This window comes from Nelumbo lutea, chromosome 2 (assembly GCF_056320005.1).
Source record: "Nelumbo lutea isolate HS-2025 chromosome 2, American lotus-T2T, whole genome shotgun sequence".
Lineage (NCBI taxonomy): Eukaryota > Viridiplantae > Streptophyta > Magnoliopsida > Proteales > Nelumbonaceae > Nelumbo > Nelumbo lutea.
Genome location: NC_142685.1, coordinates 105805773 through 105826446, shown reverse-complemented (window position 1 = coordinate 105826446; position 20674 = coordinate 105805773). Strand labels below are relative to the sequence as shown.

The window sequence follows — 20674 nt, the reverse complement described above, 5'->3', positions numbered from 1 at the left end:
TTCGAGCCATATCCCCGGGTGCCAAGATGTAAGGCGTGGTGCCAAACCGGCAACCTGCCCGTAGAGGAAGCTCCACCTCCATCCCGGAGGGACCAACCTCAGTCTCCTCAACTTTGGCAGCCACAAAATCTCTCAACTCAGGCTCATAGTTCGAGCCATGAGAAGAGTTGGAACCGGAACTATTGGAGGACCTAGAAGAGGAAGAGGACTGACGAGATGAAAAGGACATACTGGGCAGTTTACAAGAACTGAGGAGTGAAGGCCACCGAGCTATCTGCCGTGCTAGTTGCCGAGCTATCTTCCGAACAACCTTCTAAGAAGTGAGTGCCAAACACCTTCTTGCAAGCAATATTGAGGATAGGGGGTCCCCCCCCTCTCGTCTTCCCTTTTATAACCATCAGGGGCACAGACCGAGGAGAGATCAACGGTGTAGATGAAACACCTTTGACAACGCCTTGGAAGACCAATCGGCGTGACCAATAACATACAATGGGAAGCCTAAAAAACCGAAGCGACATCCTCTACAGGCAGCAGTTACGCTTATTAATTGCAGCGATTCAACTACAGTACCGGTCCAACCTTCGACACAATCCCCCGGCTAAGCCACTCAAGTCCTCGGCTAGGCCGCTTAAGGCTACAAGGCCATGTAGTAGTCCGGCCGAGCACCCCCTCCTTGACAGTAGAACTGGGGGAGTGGTTCGGGAATCGAAACTTCGGTTGTCATTTAAGTTATGTAGCCGACGAGCGGAAGACTCCTCGGCAATGACCTGTTTCACAACTCGACAACCCCAAAGGAACCTGTCTCCGCAGCTTGGCACCCCGTGGCCGAGCATCACAACCTCAATTTCGGAGCTCAGCCTCCAATCGACACTAAAAGGCCTTTCCTTGGCATACAATCGAGCTAAGCCTTGACTTCGAAAGCTTGGCACATCATAGCCGAGCATTACACAAGCCTCAACTCCGAAATACGGACCCAACTCCAAAGCTCGACGCACCATGGCCGAGCATCACCATGATACAGAAGCTCAACTTTCACTTGGAATCAGAGCCGTTCCTTGGCTCCACCGGGACAGACTTGGAAGCTCAGTTTGACACTTTGGCTCTCTGCCGAGCTACGCAGCCACACAACACTTCGGGCCAAGCACTCCCCATCCTCGACTGCAGAACTGGGGGAGTGGTGTTCGGATTCCGAGGTCAGAGCTCTTAGTGTTTTGCAGTCGACAATGGGATGATTCCTCGGCTATTTTCCATATTGCCTAGTTCTCAAGATTGCGACAGGCGCCGAGGAACACCAAAGGGGCTAGATGCCCATCTAGACATCAACTTGAAGTTCTTCAGTCGAAAAACGAATTGTACTATCAAAGTGTCCATCCTTTAAATCGATACATTTGCTAGGTGGCGGTGGAGGCCATCCTTCGAAGTGGCACTTTGCGTCCTATATGGCAGATCCTGTGGCCGGAATTCTATCTACTGTGGTGAAAGTCGCGTGTAGTAACATCAAGAAGCAGCAACAAGATCTGTATTTCCGATCAAGGATGTCATCAAAGCGGATGGGCTTCGATGAGGTGGTAGGGCTCAACCTACAACCGAGCAATCTCGATCTGTCTCTTATGTTGGGATTCTCGAAGAGAGTAGCAATCGGGGGACGAGGAGTGGGATAGGGAGGGACGATGGTGCAAATGGTAAAGAAGCATCGACCAGGGAAATACAAAATGATAAAAAGCACACATCACCTCCCACTACATGCCTTCATTTGAGTAAAATTGGCATACTTCAAATAATTTCACGTCCAAATAGCATTTCCTACACGTAAAAGGGACCACGTCACCTAAACCCAACACTTCCATAGATCTATAATTATTTGTGTAAATAATAACTTAAAGCTTTATATAATATATTTATATAGTAATATATAATATTAATAAAATTTGAATTTATAATATATATTATATAATATATAATATATAATATAGTATATATATTTTCTCAAAATCCAAATTTTGATTTCAGTTTGGTTATCATTTTTTAAAATCCAATTTTTAAAAAATTTGATTTATTCAATTCAGTTTTTAGTTGAATAAGCCAAATGTTCACCCCCTATGTGAAACCACTTTTTATAAGAAATGTGAAAATGATGTTTTGGTAAAATGTTTTCTCATTTTTTTAATCTAATGTGGCATGTAGTGGTGTCTAGTTGTCATAAAAAAATAATAAAAAATGTTCACGGAGTTATAAAGAAATAATATAAAAATAGCATCCAACTGCCAAAAAGAAGCCTTAAAAATCTGTCATAAATAAATAACAAAAACCAGCTATTGTCCTTTTTTTTGAAGACAAAATTCCATACAAATGGTGCTTTAGAAAATGGCAATAGTTCCAAATATACTCAAAAGTGTTTTTAACCAAAGTTATCTTATATCATCTATTAAGACTATGTTTGGTTCATGTCTCATTCTTTTAATTCTAGCCATTTTAGGCAAGAATGAATGACATTAGAGTGTTTGGTTACAAAATTCTTGCCATGGGTTAAATTCTTTTTAGAATAAAAAATCAGGCCCATAGCACAAAAATTGAGTAGTCTATAGCATGAAAAATAATCATGCCCCATTTTGCTCATTTTCATTATTTGAGGAAACTCTACCTACAAAACTGTTGCCATATATATTTACTTTTGCGAAAACACTTTTATGAAAGCATTTTTACAAAAGTATTTTTATGATAGCATTTTTATAAAAATACTTTTACATAAAAGAACTTTTATGAAATTACTTTACTAAAGCACTTTGCCTACAAAACTGTTGGCATAGGTGTTTACTTTTGCAAAGCACTTTTACAAAAACACTTGCAAAAGTACTTTTACGAAAACACTTTTATAAAAGTATTTTATGCAAGTATTTTTATGAAAGCACATTTATAAAAGCACTTTTACGAAAGTACATTTATGAAAGTACTTTTATAAAAGCACTTTTATAAAAGTACTTTTTATAAAAGCACTTTGTGAAAACACTTATAAAAGTACTTTTATGAAAACACTTATAAAAGTACTTTTATGAAAACACTTTTACTAAAGTACTTTTATAAAAACACTATGAAAACACTTATAAAAGTACTTTTATAAAAACACTTTTATGGAAGTACTTTTATAAAAGCACTTTTATAAAAGCATTTTTACGAAATTACTTTTATAAATCACTTTTACAAAAGTACTTTAACAAAACATCTATGCCAATTGGTAAACATTGATTGTTACAGACTTAGGCTAGCAGTTTATGAATACTGATGTTTTTTAGAAGAATGAAAATGAGAAACATAAAACACTTGTCAATATGAAAAGTTCATTTTTAGAAAAAAAGTATTTGGTTCATAGTAATATTTTCTCATTCTGCCTATTTTTACCCATTCTTTTCTATTTTAGAATTTTATTTTAAATAAGAATGAGAAAAAATAAAAATCGAAACAAGCATGGCCTAAATTTCCCCTTTTAAACATAAAATATATTAAAAATACAAAAAAAAAACTAATAAACCTTTATATATTATCAACAAAATAATCTCAAAATAAAAAAAACACAAAATCTACCCAATTATTAATCGGGATAAAATCATATAACTAAAGCTGTTATACTTACTATCTATAATCTAGGCCAATACAAGATTTTTTTTACAAAATATCTACCTCTTCTGCTCATCATGTGCCATCTGTTTTTCTCTTTTTTTCTCTTGATACATTGAGTTGTAATCCAACCGTTCACACCGAGATGCCATAAAATGCGCTTTTAAGTTTCAACCGTTAGATATGGATGAGTTAATCCCAAAATAAAGCTGTTTATAAATGGGAAAAGGAATTAATAAAAGTAAAAAAAAAACCGAAAAATGGTTGTTATATAAAAAGGGTAAAATAGTAAAAGCACGAAGGATAAAAATGGTAAAACGAAAATTCAAATCACAATACGCCACAACAAGGTAGGAATATAGACGTATAGGAAAGTGCAACAAGGACAGAATACCAATAAAACACTGGATAAGTTCTATATTTCCATTGCCTCGAAAAATGGGAAGAGAATAAACAGTACAAAATAGAAATAGCAGAAGCATAAATGAGAGCAGCTTGAAAGGGGGCAAAATGGGCAATCCGGGTAATCCGGGCAGGCAAATTGGCTTCACCGACTGAGTGAAAGCCTTCGTTTGCAGAGAAAGATTAAATAGCGAAGGTGGAGAGAGAAAAGAGAGGTGAAATTAACACAAACCCATCGCCTTCATTCTGTCTCTCTTCCTCTTCATTCTCTCTCTTCCTTTCCCTTCGCTTTTATACCTCTCGCTGATGTACTCTTAATTTTCCGATCGCGTCTTTGCTAGGGTTAGGGTTTCATCCATTTTTCTTTCTTTTTATTATTTGATTTTTTTCTTTCTTTTTTTTTTCTCATTACTTACTTTTATTTTATTTGTACTTGTTCTTGATTCTGTTTGAGCTACCGTTTCGTTCGATTAAATTCTGGTTATTATTCTTATGGCGACAGGAGCCATCTGGTGTGATTAAGATTCGCGATCGGCCAAAGGAATCGCGTCCAGAAGTCTTTTATCCTGGCGAACAGGTGAGGGCTTTTTTCCCTACGTGTTTGAAAATTTTGGGTAGGGTTTCAAATTCTTATTATTTGTCTCAGTAATAGGGTCAGGTTTTGTCTTCCCCATCGTTTTGTTGGGGGTTAGGGTTTATTCTCTACCATGGCGATTTTGATGCACACAATTCATATTTTGCGTGTACAATCCGATGACGTCGAGGTCTTTCTATGTTATTAGCAATTTACATTTTTTTGGGGGCGTGGTTTTGGGTTTTCCATTTTCAAACAAGAGGCTGGCTTAAGCTTTCTTGTCTCAAAGGAGAATTTGAATGGCTCCAGGCTTGTCTGGGTTCTGATAACATGAGGACATAATGCAAACATAAAGTTTGAATTCTTTTGTGTTTTACATTTTCATTTTCTTTTCTTTTGTTTTTCATGTAAAATTTACAATTATGATACGTGGTTAGTGGTTGGCCAAGGCGGAGCTTTTGGGGAAAATTTTCTTCTTTCTACGCGGATTGGTCTGTATTTATTTTCTATTCTGTAGCTTGGATATTTTGTTTGGTCGGTGAGTGCTGTTTCTGCTTTCAGGTTATAGTATATGTTTACGTTCAGTTGCCTTATTGTTCTTTGTTGTTTTTAGCCTTGTCTAAATGTATTTTGTTTGTTTAGGACCATGGTTTATGAGTTACTTACATCTGTTATCAATCTGTCTATTTTGTGTACGTGTGGATTAGGTTGCTGGTGGATTTTTTCTACTGAGTTTTGTTTTGAGATTTTGAGTGGTTTTCTTTTTCCCAGGAGAGTTGATAAAATGGAGCACGACGAGACTGGATGCGAAGCTCCTGAAGGTCCTATTCTCTGTGTTAACAACTGCGGCTTCTTTGGAAGCGCGGCTACGATGAACATGTGCTCAAAGTGCCATAAGGATTTGGTGTTGAAGCAGGAGCAGGCAAAACTTGCGGCGTCATCCATAGAGAATATCGTAAATGGTAGCAGCAGCAGCAGTAATGGAAAGGAGCCTGTTGTTGCCGGCTCTGTGGATGTTTCTATTGGTTCAGTAGAGCCCATCATCTCAACACAAGTATCTTGTGCCCCAGCGTCAAGCGAGGGGGTAGAGGCGAAGGTGAAAGAGGGTCCGAATAGGTGCAACTCTTGCAGGAAGCGTGTTGGCTTAACAGGGTTCAATTGTCGGTGTGGAAACGTTTTCTGTGCGGTTCATCGTTACTCCGACAAGCATGACTGCCCCATTGATTATCGGACTGCTGCCCGGGATGCAATAGCTAAAGCCAACCCTGTTGTCAAGGCAGAAAAGCTCGACAAGATCTAAGAATCTTGAAGTGAATGTTCATGTGCTGTGCTGCAATGCTTTTTGTTTCATCGATGCATCTTCTTTTATGTTGGGTGTTCTTCTTGTTAGGTGTCCTTTATTGGTATAAATGATTGGAAGCATTTTAGTTAGGGCATCTTTGCATCTGAAGAACTCTATCTTCCTTGTTGGTTGGCAAGGATTTCTTTGTTGGCTCCAGTGTGTAAGTCTGTCTGTGCTGGTTTTATGGACATTATTTGGCTTATAATTTGGTTACCTTTGTAATTTATAATTCCTGGTTCACATAGTATTCTCGGGTGGTGCATTTCCTAATGGCACATTCTATGCTGCAACCATATGAAACCTATCTGTGCACCATTGTGGTTTCAATTTTTTGGCTTCAGTCTGCTTTATCTTTGATTTAATTTTTTAATGATTGTCCATTCAGTAGTTGTCACCTTCTTCCTCAGGCTACATTTTAGTTCTCTTTTTAAAGATCTATTTGCTGGTTGTCGACTTGTTTGGTAAGGGATTCTAACTAGAACTTGGAACAATCTTTTTTTCACTTTCTTCCGTTCTGAAGTTGGCATTCCTATCTTTCTCAGTCTGTAGAGTTTCTGCCTGTACAAATCACTAGAGTTCCAGTACTGCAGTTTCTTGTATGAATTCTGGCTGTTGGATTCTTAGTGAAACACAAGGGCTTCATGCTTATTAGGTGATCCACTACTTTACAGTGTTATCATAATTTATTGTTTGGTGAAACCTAGATGGTATTTTTATCTGTTAAAATTGTGATGGTTCTAGACATACGTGTTGATATGCCACTTTGTCAATGACTCTGAAATTTGGACATTTATTTTTGTAAATAGTGCGGAGGTCTGTATGCTAACATATTGGAGTTATACCAATTATGGCCATTATGGTCTAGGTGTGCAACTTGGGTTGGGTTGGGTTGAATATGGACTGGGCCTGAACATGAGCCTGTTGTAGTTGAAATTCTTCATATTGGTCAACCTGGTTCGCATTCTGATTAATCTATTTAACATGGTTATGGCGTTTGATGCAACTCAGCTCAACGAGGCCTTTCTCCAACTTACTCTTTTGATCGGTTTAAGATTAGCATATTGGAATGCTGCATGCTCTTAAGGATTCTATATGGTAAGTTAAATGCAGTGATTTGTGATAGTTATTAGTTGAGTGGAAGCTAAATTTGCATTACTTCTATGATATGCTTAGAATTTAAATCAGAACTATAGATTAAATTTTTAGGTTAGAATCTAAGGCTATGTTTGGTTTGAAGGAAAAAGTAGGGAAAGGAAGGGAAAGGTAAGGAAACCTTTACAAAGTTTGTATATGTTTCCTTACCTTTCCCTTCCTTTCCCTACTTTTTCCTTCAAACCAAACAGAGCTTAAGTGACCATGGGTTCAGTATGCGAGATTTAAATGTCTGAAGTGGCTCCATTTCATATGTTTGTGCATATGCCCATATTTTATGCATGGGCATGTTATAATGTAATGATATTCTTTTTATTAATTACTGGATTATAGATACCTTAAAAATTTACACTGAAGTTTCATGAATAACTTGTATGTGCAATTATGCATATTAGAGTTGTGTGTGTAGGGAAATGGTGTTGATACAGTCCTCGTATGTTGGAATGCATGTACTAGAGAGAACAAAGATATCCTTGTGTGTTGGAGGAAGATGGAAGAATGATCAATAATGGATATGTAATGGATCTTGCGTTTGCAATTTCACCATGATCTGTAGAAGGTCTATTAATGAGAGAATGTTGATGGGCTTGAATGGGAGGTATTGAGAGAAAATCAAGTGGAGGCCCTTAAAAGACAATTTGTGAGGTTGAAATTAAGGATGCTGTATTCTCTATGGAGAGATCCAAAACTCTGGGGCCATATGGTTTTACAATGGCGTTTTATCAAGTCTATTGGGACATAATTAAAGCTGATTTGGTGACAGTATCTAAGGAAGTCCATAGAAGGGGGGTAATGAGCATGTGTATGAAAACTTTTCTAGGCTTGGTTCCAAAGAAAATTGTTGCTAATCATCCTGGGGAGTTCAGACCTATTTGCTTAGTCATCAGTCTCTACAAAATCATTGCTAAGGTCTTGTCCTTGAGAATCAAAAAGGTACTCCGCTGACTTGTCTCCCAATATCAAGGGGCCTTCATTCAAGATAGACAAATAGTTGACCAAATCCTAATTTCTTCCAAATGTGTGGGGCCCAAAAGAGGCTAAGGAAAAATGGAATATCAACTAAATTGGATTTGGAAAAAGCCTGTGATTTGGTGGATTTGGAGTTATTGATTAATACTATGAGAAGGTGTGGATTTGGGGATAAGTGATGCAAATGGATCAGAGGATGTTTGCAAACAAGTCATTGTTCAGTAATTGTAAATGGCTCGGTGGTTGACTTTTTTGAATGCTTTTGAGGTCTAAGACAAGGGGACCTCTACTCTCCTTTTCTTTTTTACTTTGGTTGAGGAGGTCCTTAGTATGCTGATTTCAAGAGCCAATAGTATGCAATTGTTCGAGGAGTGGCTTGTAGGGAGCGATGGAGTTTTGATTACTCATTTGTAGTTTGTAGATGATATCCTAGTCTTTTGTGATGGGGATTGGATAACAAAGATAGGGTGGAAAACTTGAGGTTGGTAGTAAAGCTCTTCGAAAGGATGTCCAATTTGAGGATGAATTGGTCCATAAGTGTAGTGGCTGGCATCAATGTAGAAGAGGGTGAGTTGAGGGCTTGAGAAGAATCTTTAGGTTGTGAGAGAGGGGATTGGCCTTTGAGGTATCTTGGTTTACCTGTTGGGGACAACCCTAGAACCGCTAGATTTTGGATTCCAGTGGTGGAAAGGCTTGAAAAGAGATTAGTGGGGTGGAAAAGGTATTATATTTCTTTAGGAGGGAGAACCACCCTAACTAAATCCACTTTGGCCAACCTCGTAGTGTATTAAATGTCTATGTAGGATGCCCCATGGAGTGGTGAGAAAAATTGAAAAAATCATGAGGGATTTTTTTTTTTGAATCAATAACAACAATTCATTACTTAATCACAAAAGTAATTACAGAGAGGAAGATAAACTTTCTTATCTTCCAAATGGAGCTAAACACTCCCAAGAACAAAAAGGAAAAAAGTTACACTTGTGCCCTAAATGAAGTCTCCCTATCGACTCCTTGCTTAGCTATAACCCATCCACAAAAGAGTTAGCTGATCTTTTCACCCAGCTAATCTTAACTTCCATCTCTTGAACCGGCCACCTAAACTTCTTCCTCTCGTTACTGTTCTTCCATAAGCTGTTGTTTTCTTTACTTAGCCACCTTACCACCACCTCCGAATCCCCTTCAATGATGAGTTTTCTTATATTCAGTTCCTTGGCTCTTTGAACTCCTTCCATAACTGCAAAGATTTCAGCCTTGAGAGAGTCACCCACCCCAATTGAGCCGGATAACATGGCTCTTTGAAAATCATGAGGGATTTTCTGTGGAAGCCTGGAGAAGGTAAGAAAGATCACTTGGTAAGATGGGAAAAGGTGGTCAAGTTGAAGGTTGAAGGAGGTTTTGGAATTGGAAATGTTAGATTGAAAAGTATGGCCTTGTTAAGCAAATGGCTTTGGAGGTTTCCTAAGGAAAACGAAAGATTGTGGCACAAAGTTATTGCAAGTATCCACAGGCTGTCAAACAATGGATGGGATGCTGGTTGCCTGCACAGAGGGACTTAGGCTGCTCCTTGGAAAGCTATCCATGATATCCTTCCTGCCTTTGTCAACCATGTAAGGTATGATCTGGCTTCGGGTCAGAATATCAGATTCTGGGAAGATGTTTGGGTTGGGGAGCATCCTCTGTCTGAGATTTTTCCTTTCCTTTTTGCTCTTTCCAGCCTTAAGGGTAGACCAGTGTCCGATTTCATTTCCCAGCATTCTTCCCACTCAGGGCTTAATTGAAACCTTGGGTTCACTAGGAATCTTAGAGTCTTAATATCCAGTGTGTCAAGTTTTCTAAGCTTGTTAAATTCAGTGGTTCTGGGGAAGATGGGTTGGATGCTAGAGTGTGGGCTCCTAATGCTGCAAGGCTTTTTTATTGCAAGTCTTTCTTCAACTCCCTTGTGATCAATTCCTCATCCCCTTCGTTCCCTATTAAGGAAATTTGGGATCCCCCATTCCACCAAAAGTTGGTGTCTTCTGTTGGGAAGTGTTTAACTGTTTCATGGTTGTATTAATACGTGTGACATAATCCATAGAAAAAGACCAAACTGGTACTTGTCCCCCAACAGGTGTTTTTTGTGAAAGTTGAATGGTGATACTGCTCTTCATCTCTTCAACTCTTGTCCTTTTGTTGGCTGCATATGGGATTGGTTTTCTTCTCTTTTTGGGTGCAGGTGGACCCTTCCTTCAGCTTGGAAGGGTTATTTAGCCCTGCTTTTAGTTGCTCTAAGAGGAGGGGTTGAACCTTGTGGAGAGCGTGGTTGGTCTGGGAAGAAAGAAATTTAAGGATCTTTGAAAGCAAAGAGAGAAGCAAGGAAGCTTTGATAGAGGTATAATCTCAAAAGTGGCACACTGGGCTAGAACATTGAATCACTTCTCTGTATTCAAGGTTGAAGATTTCTTTAGATCTTGGGGTGCAATAGTCAACTCTTCCTCCAGAAGACAAAAAGTATGTGCAGTGGTCACCACCAAGTTGCGGATGGAAGAAGCTAAATTTTTATGGTAGTTGTGTGGGCAATCCAGGTCTCAGGCATTGGCAGTGTAATTAGGGATGAGGAAGGAGTTATACTCTTATTGTACTTAGGTCCAATTGGGCAAGGTGATTACTCAGATCAGAATTTTTGGCAGCAGTTCATGGGGTGGAGAAAGCTAAAAGAATTGGGTATTGAAAGGATTATTGAAGGGGACTTGAGAACAATTGTGAGCTGGCTGAAAAAGGGAGAAGGTGTAATCTGGAATTTAAGGAATGATTATAGAAGGTTCTAATGGCTATCTAAAGAAATGATGGTTCAAGTCAATTGGGTGAGAAGATCCGCAAACCATTTGGTGGATGGGCTGGCTAAACGAGGGGTTCAGAGACGGTCTTTGTATTCGTCTCACTTGTAATTTTCTGAGCCTAATATGTACTCTTGAGTCTGTTTCTTTCCGAGACTTCTTGTTGTACCTTTTTATCTAAATTTAATGAATTCTTTTCCGTGTTTCTGATAAAAAAATGGTTCATGTTTTTATCTCTTTCAAGAAAATTAAGGCTTCATTTCCCTGCAGTGAAATTTCATTTACATTAGTACAAATGACAAGCACGGTGAACTCTATTACTAAAATGGTCACAGTTATCCCAAAACACATTGGATTCGCTATATCTTTGCTCATGTTGGATATGCAATTGAAAAACCTATTTAATTCCACTGATGAGAAGTCAGACTGACAAAGTTTAGTTTGTAGTTGGTGAAAATCTGGCAGAGATGTCTACTTGGTGCAAATAGTTTCTTTATTACTTTCTATTAGTCGACTCTTAGGGGGTGTTCTTTTCTTGGATTTTGAGAGGGGGAGTTTATTTTTCTGGGTACCACTTACCTAGGAAAGTGATATCCATCTCCTAGATGGGTAAATAACTTTCCCACATGGTGGGAATTTGCCAAGACTTGAAGGGACAAAAATGCCTCTTTTAATAATGAATTTCTATGGCTAAAATGGTCATTGCCTTGTTTACCTGAGAAATAAAATAACATGGGTAAATGCACTTACCCGGGCAAGTATTTCTCAGGAAAAACTTATCCAGGTAATTGCATTTACCTGGGTAAGTAACTTACCGAAAAGTAAACGGGGCCTTAGTGTTGGTGACATTGTTCTACTAAGCTAGAGTTCTCAAGCTATATATTCAAGTTGAGGTCTCAGTTCAGGGTATGCCGGGTTTCCTCGTCTATCTAGCTTATCAATGGTGCAAATAGATTCTTTATTACTTTCTATAGTCAACTCTTAGTGTTGGAGACATTGTTCTACTAAGCTGCCTAGAATTTTGAAGTTGAGGTCTTAGATCAGTGTTTTTTGGTTTCCTTGTGTTATCTAGGTTATCAATGCGGGTCCAAATGAATCTAATTTGTGCCTAAATGTTTGTTGATGCTTTGTTTTTGATTTACTTCTATTTTTAGGGTAAAAGCTGATGACTTGTATTGTTGCAATTCTCAAAATATTGAAGGACTAGAGCCCAGACTCAAAAGTAGAAAGTCTGTCTCAGAAAGACTCGAGTGATCTGGATTTGTCGATCATTTGACCACTTATCCTTATTCCATACATCTGAATTATCCAAAATTTGCATGTGGTTGCTGGCATGAGCACCATGAAAGTGTAAAAGATAAAATTTCATTTTTCTCATAAAGACCTGAGCTGGCAATAGCAGTTAACTTAGATTGTTTTGAGTGAAATCTGACTTGGAGAAATATTTTATGGATGCTTTTAGAAGCTTTTGATGATTGTTGAACAGTTCCTAGAAGATATGAGAAGGATCTGGAATTGTAGGTTGTGGCATTATTTTTGGAGGGAAGCCGGTGTCCAAGTTCTTCCGAGTATATATCAAAAAAAAAATCTTCCTAGTATATTATGAGCTCGTGACCTTTGTAAGCGTGAAGGACACTGCATATGCTTAGTCATGGCCGAAGGCCATGTATTCTCTTGAATGTCTACTGTGAATTTTGTGAAGAACATTGCATATATTTCTGATGCCTTTGTGTTCAATGAAAAAACTTTTCTAGATCGGTAACTCTACCAAGATACGTGTAGCAACCCCAAAGATCAGGAAAAAGGAAATGAATTAATAATTATGGGTTTTCAATTCTATGTTATAGCTAGATATTAGAACAGACAAACGCAGAAGCTCAAAGGTCAGGAAGAGGAAGGACTTTTAGCCTCGACTGGGGATTGGGCCTGAGACTGAATACCTCGATGAGGGCGAAACGTCTTAGGCGGTCTCATGAGGAAATTTTAAAATGGGTAAGTTTTTTAAACTATTCTTATGGCTTAGTTAATTGATTAAGTGTCTTTTATGTTTAAAAATTGACTAATTCTATTTCTACTGTTTCTGACAATTGTCTAATTCTACTAACTTCCGTCAAAACTTGTGCAAAATGTCTAAACTACCTTTTCTGACAATTATCTCTACTGACAATTGTACCCTTATTGTTTAAAAATTGACTCTAACTCTATCTCTACTGTTTTTGACAATTGCCTAATTCTACCCATATCGTTAACTTTCGTCAAACCTGGGCAAAATGTCTAAACTACCTTTTTATAATCCAAAATATTTAATTTTGCAATGGTCTAAGAGCCTGTAGCTTAAAAAATGCAGAATTTGCATAGCTAAAGAAAGGAAGAATTTTCTTTGAAATCTAGTTGTTCGGGTATCTCTTCCTTTGTGTCTTTCTTTGATTAACATCAAGTGCGTCTTTCTTCCAATCCCATTTTTAGCCCATGCTGAACGGATAAGTTTCCACCTCCATTAACGAGGTTTCTAAGAAGCCATGGAGGGAACATAAGCAGAGGAAGGTCTTGATTCAACTCTGTGTTTGTGAGAAAGAAGAATATGGCTGTCGAAAGTTCAAAGGGGATTTATCGCCGTCTTCACCCAGAGGAAGAAGAAAGAGAGAAGGGGGAGTTTAGAGGGGTTGTCGTTATTGCCTAGAGAGAGAGAGAGAGTGAGAGAGAGAGATTAGATAGAGGGGTTGTTGTCGCTGCCAATGCCCAGAGGAAGAAGAGAGATCAGAGTTTAGAGGGGTTGTTGCCATCATCGATTAGAAGAAAGAGAGAGAGATTGGACTTCATTAGAGGGGGTTGTTGCTGCCATCGCCTAGAGGAAGAAGAGAGAGGAAGAAAGATCGGACTTCATCAGAGGGGGTTATCGTTGCCGCCGCCCAGAGGAAGAAGAGAGAGAGGAAGAGATCAGACTTTAGAGGGGTTGCCGCTTGTTGCCCAAAGGAAGAAGAGAGAGAGAGAGATGGGAGTTGGGTTGCCACCGCTGTCGCCCAGAGGAAGGAGAGAGAAAAAAATTGGTCTTCTTTTTGTTTTCCTCTCATCAAGACCTGCAAGTAAACCTTAAAAATCTATGCTCATCTTCTCTTTTTTCTAGATAATTCCCTTCGTCCCTTTGTCCTCTCTGTTCTGTTTCCCTTCATCCTCTCTGGATTTTGCAAAGAGAAAGAACTGTATTTTCTTTTAGGCTCTTGGTTGTGAAAAGATCGACAGTTATTTTTTTTGTCTTGTTATACAATGTAGATACAATGCGGTTCTCTCTAGTGACTGTAAGAGGAAAATAAGGGAAAGAGGGAGATGTTGGAGGAGGAAGGGTGTGCCGAGTCGAGAGGAAGGGGTAAGGCCAAGGGTAGCATTGGGTTTTAAAAAAATTTAAACATCATGTGATGTCACGTGTGTACAAGTCTTGACGGAATATTAACATATGTTAACGGTAAAGGTAGAGTTAGTCAATTGTTAGAAATAGTAGGGGTAGAGTTACTCAATCTTCAAACAATAAGGGTACACTTAGTCAATTAGATAAACCATAAGGGTAGTTTAAGATACAGTGCAGTTCTCTCCGTTTGTAGGGAACCTAAGACGTTCCAACTTTTCTCTAAAAAATTTGTGATGAGCCACCACAACAGCCATGGATTTTAAAAATTAAGTTTAAATTAAAAAAATTACAATGTCATTATTAAAAAAGTAAATTTAAAATTAAATTTATTACATAAAATATTTTAGCCTAGGAAATAATTTAATTTTCTCATTTTCATGTATTAAAAAATATATTTAAAATATAAAATATTAATATATATTTATGATTGAACCATTCGATTTTAGTCAGTTTACAAATGGCTAAAGTGAAACTAATCCAACGCGTTTGAGTTAGGAAATTATTGAACTAAAGACGACTAGAAATCGGATTGGTCAGTTTCATTAGTTTGATTGGGAATGAAAATGGGGCGGGGTGGAAACAAGGAACCTTTCTCTATCTCGTCTTCATGTGGATTCCCACTCCTCGTGATCCTTTACAATGTCAACCATTATGTTTTTGTTTTTTATTTTATTAAAAAAAAATAAAAATTAATTAAAATTTACAATCCAATTATAAAAGATTCAAACATATTCAACCATATTTTTAAAAATATTAATATATAGATGTATGTGCATATATACATATATTTGTGGGGATCCCATGGGATAGGGATTGGGGTTCCCACAGGCTTGGGAGTGCTTTCCCCATCCCCGTGCCGTCCCCACCAACAGGGATGAAAATTTCTCAATCTTTATCCCCGTGGGGGAAAAATCATCCTCATCCCCGCCCCATTTGGGGCAAATCACCATAGGGGTTGGGGAAATGGGGAAAATTGCCATCCCAAAGTTTGATAAACAACTCTATCTAAATCTAATTGTTGTTTTTGTATTGTAAAAAAATTATTAAGAGTAGTATGTAAAATATAAATAATTATTAATTATTGTATAAAATAATTGTATACTCTTACATGTTTTATTATTTAACATAACAAATCACGTGCATCGGATGGGTCCCCGCTAGTATTTAGCTTAAAATAAAGTTTTGATGAACAATTTAGAATTAACATACACAATCTTATTCTTTTAATAAAATTGAAATTATTATATATAATAATCAAGGAACTAAAAAATATGAAAGGAATGTGAAACTTAAATTTGAAATTAAAATATGAACCACTCAAAAATTAAATGTAATGATACAACTATTAAATATGAATAGGAATGGCAATGGTGGGGAACAAGGTGAGGGCAGGGTGCCACTATCCATCAGTCCTTGTTCCCTTGAAAATTCCCGTCCTCGTCCCTGTCTTTGTCATTTCTTTCCATCCCTATCTCCATGGGGTTCCCTACTAGTCATTTTGTTAGGTTGTTAAATTCATTCTATTTTTTATTTCTATTTCATTCCAATTTTTTAAATAAGATAATTATATCTTACAAATCTATCAAGGCAAGGGGATGGTCTCCCTACCCCTTTCCATCCCCATGACAGGGATGAAAGTTTTTCTATCTGTTGTTACCAAAGATGGGGCCGAGGGTAACAAGGTAACTTCTCTTCTGGCTGAGGCCAACGAATCCAACTTGAGAGCAAGAGGAAAGCACACATTAGATGCCATGGGTGTTATCTCAGGGGTGGAGATTTCGACAATCAAATTAATCAATTACTTGAGAGGGTTTGGACCAGGCTTGAGACGAGGTTAGTCAAGAACAAGAAAGCTAGAGAGCAAGAAGCCTTACCTTGAAGTTGAGCATCCCCTTTTGTACTTGACCTTCCCATGAAGTGGTTGGAGGTAGTTGGAAGTGAACGGCCAAGATCTCATCCGGCCGATGGCATGTGGCGCAATCCGGGGCCTTGCCATATGCGCCTATATCACTATCTCTGTCTCTATGGGGGAAAAATCATCCTTATCCCAATCTCATTCGAGGCAGGTCCTCATGAAGATCAGCTATATGGGAAAAATTGCCTATCCCTAAATATGAAGAACTCTACGCTAAAGGAAGGATTTGAGAATATGAATAACTGAGAGAAAACAGAGGAAGATAAGCCATGTAGAGAAAAGCCAAACGGTCAAAATTGGTTAGCTTTGCTGTGCAAGCAATGCCCCTTTTATAAAGACAGAGGAAAGATAAGGTTTTCAATTTAATTTGGTTAATGATATCGCTCCATGAATCCGCCCTAGTAAATCACAATTGGAGAGCAGCCAGACTAGAATGTTGCACAGCCTCTGTGCCAACACGTATCCATCCTCAAGTTTTGTGTCTATTAAAGCCACCATAAACACCCCTTCTGCCCACGACAATTCTGCTCACGTCTACACACAAAACACTATCCCCTTGGGAGCATCTCCCCCTGCATAGTATGCAGGAGGAGAGATGTTCTCCATGTATGACTGCAATGTTATGTGGGTAAACATAGGCAGAGTTTGTATGTATTGGAGATCCGGACTCTCCTTCTAGTTCTGGTGAGAACAGAAAGCCAAAGGGTTTTAGGATCCAGACTACTACTGACCCACAAACCAAATACGGTAAGTAGTTGCAAGGAAAATGCAACACTGTTCCCCATTTGACATGCCAAAGACTTTTTCTTCTCAAAGTCTTGTGGCAATCAATTAATGGCTTAAGTAGTAAGGGGTCAAGCTCGTGGCCACTGGCCAGGCTTCTGTTGTTAGTCAAAAGGTCACGACGTCAAGTGCACGAATCCATCCTAATCGGGACGGCTTCCCTGCCGGCTGCCTTCTTTTTCTTGTCTGCTTTGAAGAGTATTTGCTCTGGATCAACTCGATCGACTTCGGACTCTCTGGAAAGAGATTTATGTTTTTCAAGATCATCAATTAACAAGAAATTAACAACTTTTATTCCTACATTATTACAATTGAACTATAAGATTAGAAGTTTAAAACATCAACTCGATCATGACACATTAATCTATATAATTGTTAATTGAAATTGAGTTGGTACGTACTTAGGTTGTTTATCCCGGCCGCTGCCTCTCGTTTTCTACTCCATCCTTGGCATTTTCATCCAACATTGCAAATATGTAAGTCTCAATGGGCCAACTGGGTCTTCTCGGAGTTCCCGATCCTTTCACATGTTTGATCAACCCATTCAAATAATCCTGTGCATTTTCACCCACATTCCGAACCGAGAGGACCCGCCAATCTTCTCAACAGCAGCAGCATAATAAGAACTGAGAATTCACCAAGGAACCAAAAAGGCTCTGGTATCTGAGATCACCATCTTGTCCCACAAAAAGGATGGGACAGTTAACAAGGCATAATCTAGCCAAACATTTTGTGGTTGACAAATAGATTATTGAAGACTGAATCCTTCGGAAGTCCCACCAAGTTTAGCAAAATGATCAATTAACAACCCTTTTTTGTTCTTTGATGGACGGGTCAGCTGGTTTATTGACCCATGTGAGGTTTTTTTTAGTGGTTATTTGGTTGGAATTCACAGATAACATGGAATTTGAGTACATAAGAAAATTGAATCTTTTAGTGGTTTGAAAGTTGGTTGACTTAGGGATGCCATTTCTATCAATACCAGAATTGATTTTGAAAAAAAGTAGACTGTAAACAGATTGAATTTAATTCGGGTTGCAATTTGATATTGAATATATATTAATAACAAGTTAAACTACTAAAAATGGCCAAATATGACTGAGAACTTTGATATTGTATTTCATGAAAACCTATGAGACTGAATCCTTCGGAAGTCCCACCAAGTTTAGCAAAATGATCAATTAACAACCCTTTTTTGTTCTTTGATGGACGGGTCAGCTGGTTTATTGACCCATGTGAGGTTTTTTTTAGTGGTTATTTGGTTGGAATTCACAGATAACATGGAATTTGAGTACATAAGAAAATTGAATCTTTTAGTGGTTTGAAAGTTGGTTGACTTAGGGATGCCATTTCTATCAATACCAGAATTGATTTTGAAAAAAAGTAGACTGTAAACAGATTGAATTTAATTCGGGTTGCAATTTGATATTGAATATATATTAATAACAAGTTAAACTACTAAAAATGGCCAAATATGACTGAGAACTTTGATATTGTATTTCATGAAAACCTATGGAAATTAGTAAAAACAGTAGAGCATCCAAACCAGGTTTACTAAATAGAGGATACAGCATAAAATATAGAAAGGAGCGAATAAAATCTTTTGGATTGAATATATAGGGGTGCATGGATTCATACTTGGTACCATAATAAAGGGATCAAATTCAGATTTCTAGCTACAAATAATACCACTTGTAGCTCTAATTGGCATTCTCTTTTTATTATTAATTAGAAGCAAGTAAATCTTCTAAGTAGTCAACAAATTTAATCTGATATGATATAGGCTTGTAGCAAGTATAAGCAATCATCATCAATTAAAAAGCTCTTTTAATTGTTCAAACACTAATGCAATTTAACTATAACATTACGGTTTTATTGCTGTAGTAAATACTTGGTTACAGTGACAATAAGCTTTAGTGTGGGCTTCACAGAGAGAGCAGCCACTGATGTTTACAATACCACATTATATATATCACTACCTCTGCAACCTTTATTTATATATATTATATGAGAAGCGCTCTTAAGTGTTGATTTGGCGCTTGGCCAATGGCCCAAAGTGTCCCTGGGTCTCTGCTTCAGGCTTGGTGTTCTCATCCAACATTATGTAGGTGTCAATAGGACCATTGGGGTTTCTGGTACAACAATCCTCGGCCACAGGGTCCCCAGCACTTGGCCAGCCAGTTTCTGATACAACAATCCTTACAGAAGAACCACCCACCTTCTCAACAGCACTTGGCCAGTGTAAGTTGCAGTTGTCACCTTCACTTGGTTTTGTAACCCAGCTGCTTCAACTGCTCTCTGGATTTTTCTCATGGAAAGGAGGACCTATTGGAATTCTTGGAGGCTGACTTCATTACCAACCACAATATACTTTAACTTAATTGATAGTAGCTCTGTTGTCTACCACATTGCCATTGACAAAGTAATACGCCGGAGTGAGGTCGAGGTCATTGCCGGCAATGCGCTGAAGGTCTCTGTTTGGGACGCCACGCATTACTTCAATGTTGGAGCCTTTAAGAGCCTGAAGAGTGGCTCCATCAGGTTCATAAAGCCTCATCTTGTTAATATTATTGGCCTTACAGAGGGCCACAACTTCGTTTGGTGCCGGTAAATTGTTGCCTTAATTTCCTTCGGATACACTACCTGTACGTAAAACATAGAGTACTTAGAGAGCATGCATGCATATGCATGGTTAATTCCTTAATTAATTAGTTGAGATTGGAGTACTGTTTGCCTCTTTGTCAATGGGTTTGCTCTTCCCCATTTATTGTCTACTCTCTACTCTCCACTTTGCTTGTGACCAGTCATCGGCTTTTACTTGTAGGAACTAGGAATCAAGCCCTTGACCTGGACGGTTGGACCGTTTGGGCCGGGAACCATCCAGGCAATCAGTTCTGTTTTATCTCAAATTCGGTTTTTGGCCAAAATCCCTTAAATAAGTCAATTACCTGTTGATCTACCATGGACCCTTCATTCCCTTCAATGGTTTTGACTATTTATTTTTATATATATATTTTTAAATTTTTTTGACAGAACAGATCATTGATTCGAAACAGACGACTAAACTGTTGACTAAAAAACCAGTGGCTAGAACAACTCCGTTGCTTTTGAGTAACTAAGTTCTATCAAACGTATATCTTTGATGTTAACTTATTTTCAGTAAAATCACGGTTAATGCCCATTAGAAAATGATAACCAATAACCCATGGGTTTAAGAGTTAATCAGGTAAAAACACTGACACTGCATGGAGAGAGAGAGAGATGTGAAGGTTGCAATAACCAATATTAGGAGCCCAAGAAGTAGCATTGCAGTAGCCCTAGTAGGACTGTTTCTACATGCTAAGTAGCAAATAGCCATGAAAGCAGAAGAGAGCTAGAAAGCAAGCAAGATAAAAATTGGTTATCTTTGCCGTGCAATCGATACCCCTTTTATATAGACACCAGGTCGAAGTTAGTGGTCCACGAATGACGAATTCACTTAGTCAATAATAATTACAATCTGTACTGAAATGTTCGCTCTTTTTGAAAATAAACTATAAAAAAAGAAGAAAAATTTCTTTCTAAACCAGCCAATCAGAAATCTATTGTTGGATGGCGTTCAATGCTGCGTCAACAGGAATCTTAATTATATTGGATTTAATGTGACATTCTCTTAATTAACATCTTACAAGAATTAATGTTGTTTTCTCTCCTGCTTACAGGGAAGCTA

At 38.1% G+C, this 20674-nt stretch overlaps 1 protein-coding gene and 1 pseudogene across 3 annotated transcripts; one reads left to right on the top strand and one right to left on the bottom strand.

Moving 5' to 3' along the window:
- The first annotated feature begins 4040 nt into the window (after positions 1-4040).
- LOC148872527 (zinc finger A20 and AN1 domain-containing stress-associated protein 8 pseudogene) lies at positions 4041-6257 on the top strand (annotated as a pseudogene). Of its 2 annotated transcripts, none has more exons than XR_016108179.1 (3): positions 4041-4229; positions 4517-4591; positions 5360-6257. The product of XR_016108179.1 is annotated as a zinc finger A20 and AN1 domain-containing stress-associated protein 8 pseudogene, transcript variant X2 (transcript). The 2 variants fall into 2 exon arrangements; XR_016108178.1 differs by having other exon boundaries at positions 4053-4356.
- Positions 6258-18985: 12728 nt separating this feature from the next.
- Positions 18986-19522, bottom strand: LOC148872526 (glucan endo-1,3-beta-glucosidase, acidic-like). Its single transcript, XM_088970135.1, has 2 exons — positions 19370-19522; positions 18986-19183 (listed from the first exon to the last, which is right to left on the bottom strand). Exons 1-2 carry the CDS (start codon positions 19520-19522, stop codon positions 18986-18988), a joined length of 351 nt encoding a protein of 116 aa, XP_088826261.1.
- Positions 19523-20674: the final 1152 nt, after the last annotated feature.